This window comes from Neopelma chrysocephalum, unplaced genomic scaffold, assembly GCF_003984885.1.
Source record: "Neopelma chrysocephalum unplaced genomic scaffold, ASM398488v2 Primary Assembly neopelma1_70, whole genome shotgun sequence".
In the NCBI taxonomy this organism is placed as follows: Eukaryota; Metazoa; Chordata; class Aves; order Passeriformes; family Pipridae; genus Neopelma; species Neopelma chrysocephalum.
The window spans coordinates 3,379,354-3,391,157 of NW_020897730.1; the positions used below are offsets into that span (position 1 = coordinate 3,379,354).

At 36.3% G+C, this 11,804-nt stretch overlaps 1 protein-coding gene across 1 annotated transcript; it reads right to left on the reverse strand.

Annotated features, from left to right (window-relative positions):
* Nucleotides 1-478: 478 nt before the first annotated feature.
* FBXO36 (F-box protein 36) lies at nt 479-10,588 on the reverse strand. The gene is made up of 6 exons (XM_027685981.1): nt 10,503-10,588; nt 9,947-9,996; nt 9,706-9,861; nt 4,906-5,095; nt 2,658-2,844; nt 479-1,519 (listed from the first exon to the last, which is right to left on the reverse strand). Exons 1-6 carry the CDS (start codon nt 10,586-10,588, stop codon nt 1,343-1,345), a joined length of 846 nt encoding a protein of 281 aa, XP_027541782.1. The 3' UTR covers nt 479-1,342.
* Nucleotides 10,589-11,804: the final 1,216 nt, after the last annotated feature.

Here is an 11,804-nt window from a genome sequence, read left to right on the forward strand (position 1 = left end):
CTTTAAAAGTCACATAAAACAACTGAGGTGGCACTGAACTGCAACACATGGTGTGAACACACAGTAACTTCTTAAAATCAGCTTTTTTGTTGGAGAAAATGTTCACATAAACTTTCACATCAGTTCTTTGTTACAGGTTTAATGTCTTCTTGTTGTGAATGCTGCTGATAGCTTATTTTAACTGAGCTATCTTTTATCTGTGAAATATATATATTGAAGTGATGATTTCCCTTATTTTCCTTTTTTTCTTTTTGAAAGATATGTACCCTTCATACATAGATCTTCACTTTGTCTTTTGTCAAAAGTAACTTTATTTGCATATTACAGTAATAAATAATATGCTGTTCACTTGTGATATCTGCATTATATCTTTCTATGGGCCATATGTTGGGAATAAAGTTACATTACCCAAAAATACACTTTCTGTTCATTTATTAATTAAGTTAGGACAGTGTTTTATCCACATAATGAAATTTGTATTTGTCATTATCCTAAAATGAAAGAATCACAAAGAAGAAAGGATATATATGTGTTTCTTCTAAGATCAACGATCACCAAATGCTTCCAGAATATTGGTATATACATACATACATATATACACTCTTAAGGAACAGTTGTTACAGTCTTGAAAGACAGCAAATATCTCTTATCAAATATGCAACTTGAACAATGGAAGTAAATTAGTTCCTGCATCAGCAGGATGAAGGAAAGACGTTTCCCATTTGCCATCCTGGCAGAGTGCCTCTAACATGGTGTTGAAGGATTGTCCAAGATGAGGATGATCATCTGATCCACACTCTCAGTCTCCAAAGAAGTTTCTTCTTCGTGACAAAATTATTATTTGTTTGAAGTTTAGATAATTAATTTAAAAACATTTCAACACACATCAAACTGGAAACCAGCTACATGTTATTGGCCTGTAAACACTGCAGGTTTACCATGGGGGACAGTAAAAGGCTCAGTGCTCAAGAGCAATTTTTCTAGTACGAAGTGATAGATGCTTCTGTAAAGGTCCTAATGACAATGGCACAGCATCTGCTATAAGCCATGGAGCATGGATAGCAGATACACAAACCAGAGAAGTCAGAATGAAGAAGTACAAAGAAGCCACAACCATTTATATTACTAGTAACTGCTATGATGCTGATTGTAACACGGTTTCAGGATGCCCAACATATTAAAGATTGTATTGTTTACATGTTGCTCCTAGTAAGACATATTTTGGTTTTCCTCTTTCAATCCTTAAAAAAATCTGCTTTCCTCAGTAAAGAAGTCCATGTGTTTGACCCAATAAACAGCAAACCCGCACCTTACAATAATTGCTTCAGTGAAAAATGCACCTTTATTCAGTTATTTGTTCTGAACATCTTGTTTCTGCCTCCTCCTTCAGTTGACATATGTGTGTGAGGAATGGTTTCCAGCCCACTTCCTGTGCCAGCTCCTTCATTTCAGGTGTGATTGTGTCACACAAGTTCTCCACAATAGTTTCCCATAGCACACTGTCCCATAGGTAGTTGTAAGAGAAAGTAGAGGGTTAGAATCATAATTTGGCTTACTAACTGCCAATTATTCTACTACACAGAATGTGTTTAGACAGCACAGAGGCCTTGTATTAAGGTCACTTGCAGTGTGAGCTGCCCACTTATCTTGAAAGGCATAGTTTTAGTTAAAACTCACAAGATATCAGTGGAAGTTTTGCCCAGAGTTGCCAGTGCAAGATATCCCATGTTGTTCTGTGAAAAATCTGAGAAGGTGCTTCTGGTATGATATCAAAGGCCTTTCTGCCACACTAAAAGCAGCTGTAATGCCATATCTCCCGGTATGTAATTCATACACCTGCTCTGAAATCAACCAAGCTGGGTAAGTTGATGCCAAAAGACTTGTCAGATATAGAAATCACATGAGAAATTCAAATCTGTTTTCAAGGATGTAAGACAAGCCTTGGGGCTTACAACAGAAATGTCATTTTAGGCAACTTTCAGAAGTACTGTAAGGATTAAGCCTGTTTTTCAGGAGATGCTTTGCTTTTTCAGAATGACTCCATAAAAAATCAGGTAAAAATATTATAAAGAGGAAGAAAAAACGATGTAATTTGTTAATGACAGAACTATCACAAAAAAAATTAGGAAGATACTCTGTGTCATTATATATTATCTACCTATTGTAAGTAATACAAGAGCACAGCAAAACTGATTTTTCCCCAAGCATTCCACTTCTCTACATGTGCAATTGCAGGGACCTAAGTGCAGTTGTGCTCGATGACTCCAATTCAAGTGGCTGGTAAGTGGTAACAGAAATAGAACAGCGAAAGTCCTGGTATAACTTGTGTTACTGCTGATGGAGCTGAACACCTTAAACTGTTTAATTCACTGCCTACAGAAAAGCTGTCACTGTACGTGTGGACTGTTTGTTCTTATGCAGGCACACACAACATCCTAGCACGTTTTAGCAAAGGAAAAGCAGGGATCATTGAGGCAAAATTGCTGTAGAAGTGCTGAAATGAAAATATACACCTTTTAAAAGTTTTCTTTGAATTTCTGCTTTCTCTCTGCCTCTCCCCCATTCAGCTTTTCCCATGAGAAATGGACACCGTGAAGTTTAAAATAGCAGAGGCTGGTTTTTAGTATCAAATGTTTTTATTTCCAAACACAGTGTTCTGTTAAAAAAAAAAAATAAATATAGGAAGCAGAGCGCAGCCGCTCCCGCCGTTCCCGCGGATCTTCCCCGTTCCCCGTGACTCCGGCCGTGCCCCGGGGGCCCGGCGCCCTCTGGCGGCGGAACAGCCCCGCAGCACCGGGAATTCTGGAAGAGGCTCGTCCCAAAATAACCGAAACGAGTCCCACCCTGCCCTTGTCCTGGGACAAAAATATAAAATCGGAATACGATATTTTATAATTTCACAGAGAGCGGCATTACAGCCTACACATGAATTACTTTGGAAATGAAAGCTCATATTATTGGGGCAAACTTTTAATTCCCTAAAAATACTTCTGAAATGAGAGAAAGAGAACCTACTAGTTCTAGTAGGTTATTTCATTTTGCCAAAATGTTATCTTTCTTATCATGCAACTTAATTCTTTCTAGCATTTCCTTAAATTCCAGAATATCCAAGGTTTTATGTTAAACTAATGAAAAGTTTACTGCCCTGCACAGTACCTCATCCCGCTCCACTCGCAGTCTGCAACATGACAGATGAATTCCAAATATACTAACAAATAATTTCCTGACCTCTCTTCTATCCATTCTCTTCCTCTCCTTTAGTTGTTTTTATCCCCTTATTCTCCAACCAGTTGTTTCCCAGTCACAATATCAACTGTTTTATCTGCAAACTGAAGTAAAGCCCAGAACTCAGCAAGCTTATCTACTCCCATCTGGCCTTCATCTCTAAATTAATGACATGCTCTATTTTCCTGACTCGCCATGTTCTCCTGTGCTTTCTTTGCACTGTCTCCTATTTCTTGTGCTCACTTGAACTCTGTCTTGCTGAAATATCTGTAACACCTTTGCAGCCACACCACAGGCACAGCAGCACAGCCACGTCCTCTGGGACTGCCAGCAGTCTGACACACAACTTGAAATGTTGACCCACGTAGCCTCAAAATAATAGAAACCCTGGGAGCAATCTCATCCTAATACAGTTTGGAGATGTGCTCTGTACCAGACACATCCCACTCTCCACACTACACAATTAATCCGTGTCTCTGAAGTCTTTCAGAGTGTATCTAGTTGTCACAGCAGACTCAAGACAACTAAACCTGGTTTTAACTTTTTCATAAGGTCTCACCATTACTTATGTTTTCATTAACTGCTCAACCCATAACTTGACAGGCTTCATTCTAGGCTCCTACAGCACCCTTGGGGATAAGAAGTTATTTTTCTCTTTAAGGCATTTCTCTTCCTGTTTTTCATAAGCTAAAATCTTTTTCTCCCCCTACTGGAGTTATTGCAGCAGCCTTTTCTCAGGCTCTGACTGGGATAGAAAATACAGTTTTGAGGTATTCAGACCCACAAAAATAAGCTTCCTAGATCATAGCTCTGAACACATTATCTTTCTATCCCAATTTCCTGACCCTGCACAGACCAGGAAGCTGGAACAGATGACCTCTCAAAGGCCTTTCCAACATGACTTTTCTATATGAAGGACTTTTCAATACGAGGGACAGATTGCCCCTTATTCTTCTGCAATGTCCAGGCTACCCTTCCAATTCGTTACCCCTCATTCAGCACAGGGAGGCTGCTCTGAGCTCCAGGCAGCCAATAGTGGTGACTTCTGTTATTCTCTCTTTAAATTCAACATGTTCATACTATTTCCCATGCTTTCCTGATAGCTGGAAAGAGCTTCCTAGCAAGCAAGCATAAAGTCATCTCTTTCTCCTCCTGTGTTTCTTACAGTTTCTTGCTGTGAAGTCTAACAAAAAAAAAAAAAAAAGAAAAAAAAGAAAAAAAAAAAGAAACAATCTCTTTCCTTGTGCTTCTGTCTTTTGTCACAGATGTAAATGTAAGGAATGGCAGTGACTTTTTGTTTGCTAATGAGTCTAACATAAGGGGATCCCAGGCTGTGGCTGAAGTTTCTAAACATTACAATAATAAGAATCATAACACAAAGCAAAGGTTTTACATTTCCAGTACTTAATCCTGGAAGTAGTGCATAACATCCAGCCACGGGTGGCAATGGAATTGTCTGCATCGTTGTGTTCATTATAAAACAAAAGTTTGCAGGATAAGCACTGTCTCTCTAAGATCTAGCTTTTACTGCTCCCATTCAGTTTGATTCATTTATTGTCTCAATAAAGAGACAACCCTTACTTTACTTTACTTGTCTTAAGTAAAGCAGACAGATTGACAATTATGTTAAACCAATGAGATTAATCAAAACCAACATGCCAAATTTTTACTGTTTCAGACCAGTGTGAAACTTGAGAAAGTCTGGCAATATCTTCAAGCTCCAGAAAGGAAATGATGTACAGGAGCAATGGGACAGGAAGCCGTTCCAGGAAGTCATACTTATCTCGGCACAGATTCCAGAACTTTGGCACCAAACAGTACAGGGAAAAAAAATGAAACCAAACCCAAGTGACAACAGACTTGTAAAAGCCTAAAATTTCTTCTCAATAATCTCAAGTTATTCACATACATCTTTAAAAAAAACCAAAACCAACAGTCAGCTTATTTTTTTACGTTTTCTAGAGAAAATAACATTTAACATGAACATCCAGATCCATTTTTGGATCCACTTTTCCACATACATATAGATCTTTTTACATAATGACTGTGCTAATTACTCATTATATGACATTTTTTTGGCTCATTCCTTTATAATCTAATACACCAAATTCTCTTTTTGTAGGTCTCCTACTTAGTGAGCTACTCCCCATCGTGCAGTCATACAGTCAATTATTTCTGCTTCTGTGTCCAACTTGGAACTTGGCCTTTTGTGTCTAACACTATTTCTTCAGATCACTTATCTATTTTATCAAATTGCTGTAATAAAATTACTAGTTCATTATAAAACAGAATCCCGAATTCAATTTGCTACACTTCTAATGAAGATTTTGATTTCCTAAGATCTAACAAAATGAATGCAGTCATCCAGATTAGTACAGGACTTTTTTTTCCTTTTCATACACAATCAAAATTTAAAGCAGAATTACTATTTTTTATGTTGGGAAATTTTTTCTAATACATCCAGAGTGGTGTCTTTTTATTGCTTTGGGGACTTTTTGTTTGTTTGTTGGTTTGTTTTTGTTTTAACTAACTAGAATCTATCTTCTCATGTACATTAGAGTGACAAAAAGAGAGAAACAGAATCATGGAAATTAAAACTATACTAACTACAGGACAATTTTGATGCAGCCGTTTTCCTTCCAAAGTATTTTACAAGATTAGTTACAAAATTCAAGCTTATGTGACTACATTTGAAAGAGCTTTGAAAATTACATGACTTCACTGCTAGGATGTTAAGACACTTCTTTTTTCCTCCCAAATATTCCTGAGGTAGCTATGGAGAAGGAAGCTAATGCCTTATCTTCCTTCACATCTTTGGGTAGGTGGCCCAATATTATGCAAGCTTTCATTTCCGTGCTGCAAGTGCAGTTTGCTGTCAGTTCTCCTTTGCTTTTTTGCTTTCCAAGCATGTCAGTTCTATATGGTTGGTAATTTTCCTCAAATTCCTTATGCAAGTACAAAATGATCCACACAGTCAACTAAAAATGGTTGGGCTGATTAATTCAGGCTGGTATGTAAGGATGATCCAAATCTTCACATACTGGGAATGATGATGATGATGATGAAATACACTGAGCATGTATTTCATGTTGAAGATTAAGCATGCTACCACATGAATATTTGAGTTTTTCTTTAAAATTATTTATTTCTAGAAATAATAATGTGATCTGTATTGGCTGTTTTAAAATATATTTAGCTGTGTTTATTTTGCTTTATTAATGTATCTGCAGCTAGTGATGAACTAACTGTGAAAATCTGCTGAACTTCAAGTTTTCTATGAAAATTTCATCCTGTGAGTGCTGGAGACTATTTGATGACTTGTGCTGTTTGCTCACTCATCCAGAAATATAAGTAGACCTCCCTTCTCTTGCTCGACACTATCATCAATTTATTTTCCATCACTGCAAAACCATATATAAAACCTTGCTGTACCCTCTTGGCTTGATGGAGATTATGAAAAGAAACTAATGATAAGTTATTTCACTGTCCAAAAAGAACAGAAAACATTTAAAATCAAACACAGATGTTTATAGGTGTATGGTAGTTACTATAAATTTACTAAAATGCTAATGTTAATTGTTTAAGTACCTTCCTTTAAAAAAAACAAACCATGAAAACAGATAAAATCTTACAAATGAAAACTAGGAGATAACAACAGGAAATACCAATACTTAACAGGAAAACATTTTGGTGGCTGGGGTATGTACCAAATATTTAGCAGCAAACCATGGGTATGATGATGAGTTTTTTCTTTGAACTCTCATTTGGCAAAAAAATCAGTAAGGATAACTAGAATATTATTCCAGTACATATTTATATATATATGTGTATATATATATATATATATATATATATATATATATAATTCCTGTATATATATATATATATTTGTGGAGAATTAAGAGAAAAAAATGATAATTTGTGAATACTTAGGAGCAGCAAAGCTCCCCTTAACAGGAGGTGAGGAGGTGTAAAAACATCTGATTGTGTGGAACAGCAAGAGCTATGGACAGAAATAGTGTCAGGATAACAATACAATTTCTCACAAACATAGTAATTTATTCATATAATACTTCTATTTATATTAGCACTTTTCTGAAAACAAAGCACTTTTATCTTATATGATAATTTTAATAAAAAATAGAGGGGAAACCCCCAAATTTTGAGATTATTTTAGAAGGAAGAAATGATTAAATGTTAGAAAAGAATGGCAACTGTGGCTTTCAATACTTCCTATGGGACAGGAAGACTCTGAACCACCAGCAACACTTTTCAAGAAAAAGCAGGGAGATCTTATTTGTGACCTACTGAAAACACACAGAGTAATAGTAGAAAACTGCATGTTAACAATAATGTAATCATTTGAATCACTGTACCCAGGTAATGTAAAACAGATGTTTTATTGTGACATCATATTAATATCAAATGCTGCAGGAAAATCTTACACTATAAGCAATGAAAAAAACCCACTAAAATCCTTCTCACTAACATATATTCACATGTCAAATCTACTTTTATGAGGTAAATAAAAACAACCCACCAGCGGTAAACAAAAAAAGTATAGAAGACTACTACTTTGAAAGCTCAAGTTTATAAAAATTGATGATCAATTTTGCCACAAATTAAAATGTGGTACAACTCTGCATCAACTAGCAATTATGAATGTCTACTGCAAAACCCCAGCATATTTAAAGACACCCTGAGCCTGAGCCAAATCCAACAGGCAGTCCATTTTCTATTGGTTCAGGATACATTCATTCCCCTTCTAGTCAAAACAAGCAGTAATAACTGGAATTAAAGATTGGTTTTGTCAGGGGCTCTGAGTGCTGATTGAGACTTTTTCCATGGTTTGTGCACATATCCAGCCACTTGAGCTTAGAAGGTGTGGTGTGTCCATCCCTGGAACGCTCACAGTGCTCACTCGCAGCCTCCCACCCCACTGGTCTAAGGAAGTGTTACTGTTTCTATCAAATCACTTGATATCGATTGCAAAAGTTATACAGGGAATGAGAAACACAAATCGAACAAACACAAACCTAAACATAGAAGTGCAGACCACGCTAAACCACCAGGGCTAAAAATCTCTGGATTGTGCCGTAGGAAGTGTTAGATTTTAATAAGCAAAGCATAGGGAACATGTTGGTCTTATCCAAGACCATAAATGAAGATACAGCCAAGTTTATTCTTGAAAAGAGACATATAATGTTACGCTCTTCCCTACCACCATACCACTTTCCCAAAATTCATATACTTCTTGGGAAAGCAGACCTCCTCCACCAAGGAATAAATAACCATGGAATCCTAGAATCATCAAGGCTGGAAGAGACCCTCAAGATCATCTAGTCCAACCATCAACCCAGCACCACCATAACCACCCCTAAACCATTCTGCAAGTTTCACATCCAGACACCTCTTGAACACTTCCAGAGACAGTGACTCCAGCACCTCCCTGGGCAACTTACTCAGATAAGATGATGATTCAATAAGATGATGTCTACTGAAACTGTTGATGAGAAAAACAGGACTTCATTTGAAAATTACACCTTTCAAGTTCATAATAAAAATAGGATAAATATGAAGTCACATCTGTAACTATTTTTTTTTCAATATCTGTACACAAACAGAATACAAGGGCAGTTTATTTAAAAAAGAATAAAATCTCCCCAGTCCAAGGTGTCCTGTCAGGTCTCTTGGGCTACAAAAGCCTCAGATCTCAACCGCAGTCCCTGCAGGTGCAGTTATGAACTTCTCCATTTCCAGACTAGGTCATAGTTCACCTCATCTATTCCCTCCAGTTAGTGAATTAATGTGTCTTTGGCTTAGTAGTTTCAGGATACTTTCCTCTGTGAGCCATGATCATGATCAACCATATCTTGTGCCATGACCATCTCTTAAAGTTAATCCATTACTGAGAACCAAGATTATAGGAAGATGCAAAGCAATAACTACTTGGGACACATAGTTCCACGGAACTTTGGGGAAATGCATCATTATTCCAGATGTTCCCAGTGGTCAGTCTAACTTTGAGGTTTATTTAGTGGTGTCTCCACTGCCTTTCTCTTTCTGGCTGTAGCTCCTGAAGTCATGTTGCACTTGCATAGTCCCAATTACCTGCTGCATTTGTGGTTACTTGTGTTAAATCAGATTGGGAATCCAGGTGGCCATAAAAACAAATGTGCTGCCACAGAGCATTATGAGTTATTAGCCATAAAAATATTGCTTCCTGGCCTATTTTTGCTGCTAAAATCTCTGTCATTGTCTTATAATGAAACTATCAGTGTTGCTGGGATCTATAATATATTTAGGTTTACTGTCACAGCTTTTTGTTTTTTCCAGTATTCATACATTAATTTATATTAATAAATTCATAGGAAAAAAGTCTATTAGCCAAAGCAATCACATCTTTCAGGAAGTTATTACAGACCAATATTGCTATGTTATTCCATTATATGCCACCACAAATTTGTAATTTTTATTATCATCTCACTATGAAGAGATGAATCATCAAAAAATCCTCCTGGGATTCTTTAATTTCTCCAGGTCTTAATTGATGAAATTCACTCCTAAGTGACCACGACTGTGGAAGAAGAAAAAGAAAAAAAGAAGAAATGAGTATCAAGTACCATGAGATAAATACTCAGATTCAGGTGTCAGATTGTGAAAATATTACTACAGTCCCAAAATAAAGTTTTTGTAAGAGATCAGACCACGGTTACTTTACCAGCAGCCCTAAAACATGCTTCAAAGGACAATAAACATCCCATAATGCACCTAGAACAAGTGTGAAATGTTTTTACATACAAAGAAAATGTTCCCAACCCCTGCATGCAAATTGTTTGTAGAAATAAACACACATTTAAAGACATCTCAACTGGCAAAACTATAAACATTCTGGTTTTGTTTTTCATTTAGTCATAGAAACACAATTTAACCACATAATTTAATGCCTGATAAGTAGAAATACCCATTTAACTGCTCAGGCATTCAAAAGTGGCAGTGTTAGAAGTGACACTGTGATTTTAACGTTTTGTTAAAATCAAAATTAATAGGACAGTTCAAAGCTCAGCACTTAAGACTGTCTGAAAACTCTGGAAAAGGCGCTCCAGAAGTACATGTTCAACTCACATTTTCAGAGACAGAAAAAGAAAATCTGCATTACAAAGCATGCAACTGAGAGAAAAAATTACTATGAATAGTAAATTAGGTAGCTATGAAATGCTGGAGAATAAGTGGCCCTGACTATCATTTATTTTCCCAGAGTTCTCTTAAAACATTACCTGTGTGCTTTAACAGCTTGCCAGCTTTTAATATTGACTTTCTTTTTGTTGCTGTCACAGTTGGGTCTACAGGAGAGGAAAGCCATAATCACATTTCTCCCTTCACACTCGTAAAGATCACACTCCAAGCCACAAGTAAGATTCACTTGCTATTGTAGGCAAGGTTAAAAGAACACATATTCTAGTCTTACTAATATTAATAGAGTTTATTTCCTTCCAGTTCATTGAGAAAAGTGAGGGGTTTACACTGTCATATCTATAGGTGGGTTCCTGATACAATGAGTGATACAACTGACAAATGAGAATATTAGTGAGGTGAACACACACACACATACATGTGTATATAAAAAACAAACTCTGTAGAGCTTTATTTTTTCTCCTGGCACGTTGAAAAGGCAAACTGAAAGCAAGCCTTGAGTTAACAGTCAATACTCACATATGCTGACCGAAGAACACAGAGTTAAATTTACCATTACAAATCAGATCTGACAACAGTGTTTACATCTTTCAACATCAAATTTAACTTTAGATCTCTCTGGTATTTCAGTGATAAAATGTAGATTTTAAAGTGGAGAATTAAGTATTTGTAACTCCCAATGAGTTGCATTCACTTTCATCACTAATTTTCAAATTAAAGCTCAGATTCCAGATGATCTGCTAAGACACCAGTCATTTCTGTATTTTTCAAGTCTTTCTTTTACTTTGTTAATCTCTTAGCTATAGCAACAGTAAACAAGTTTGAATAAAGGCTTAACATCTACATTTGAATGTCAAATATAGACAGCTAAAATTTATCATTTTGATGCCTATTGTGGCTAATACATCATTATAGGGGGTAATCAGAATGCTAAATCATATTTCTGATTGCATACATACAGAATAGCTTCGATTACAGCTCAGACATATCTGCAATACTCTGTACCCTTATTATGTGAATAAATGAAAACAACATCCTACTCAGTTACGTAAGTTCATCCTATTTTACAATACACACACAATCTTTATTCATTTGAAGTGAAACAGTTGCCTCTTTGAAGGCAAAAAATATTCATCCAATCTGCATTTTAGAATTTAATATACGAAAAATAAACGACACCACTGAAACATTTGATCATAGCAGAATTAACGGTTCTGTAATGTGCATGCACAATATAGATTCCCATGTTGCTAAAGTAACATCATTTCATATACTAGTGGTAATATGAGGATTCAATGCCAAAGTGATTGTAAAGCCCTTGTCATTCTGTTTCAGAGACAATTTTACTGCCTGGGAAGGCTTTAGAACTGGTATGTTTGCAGCCC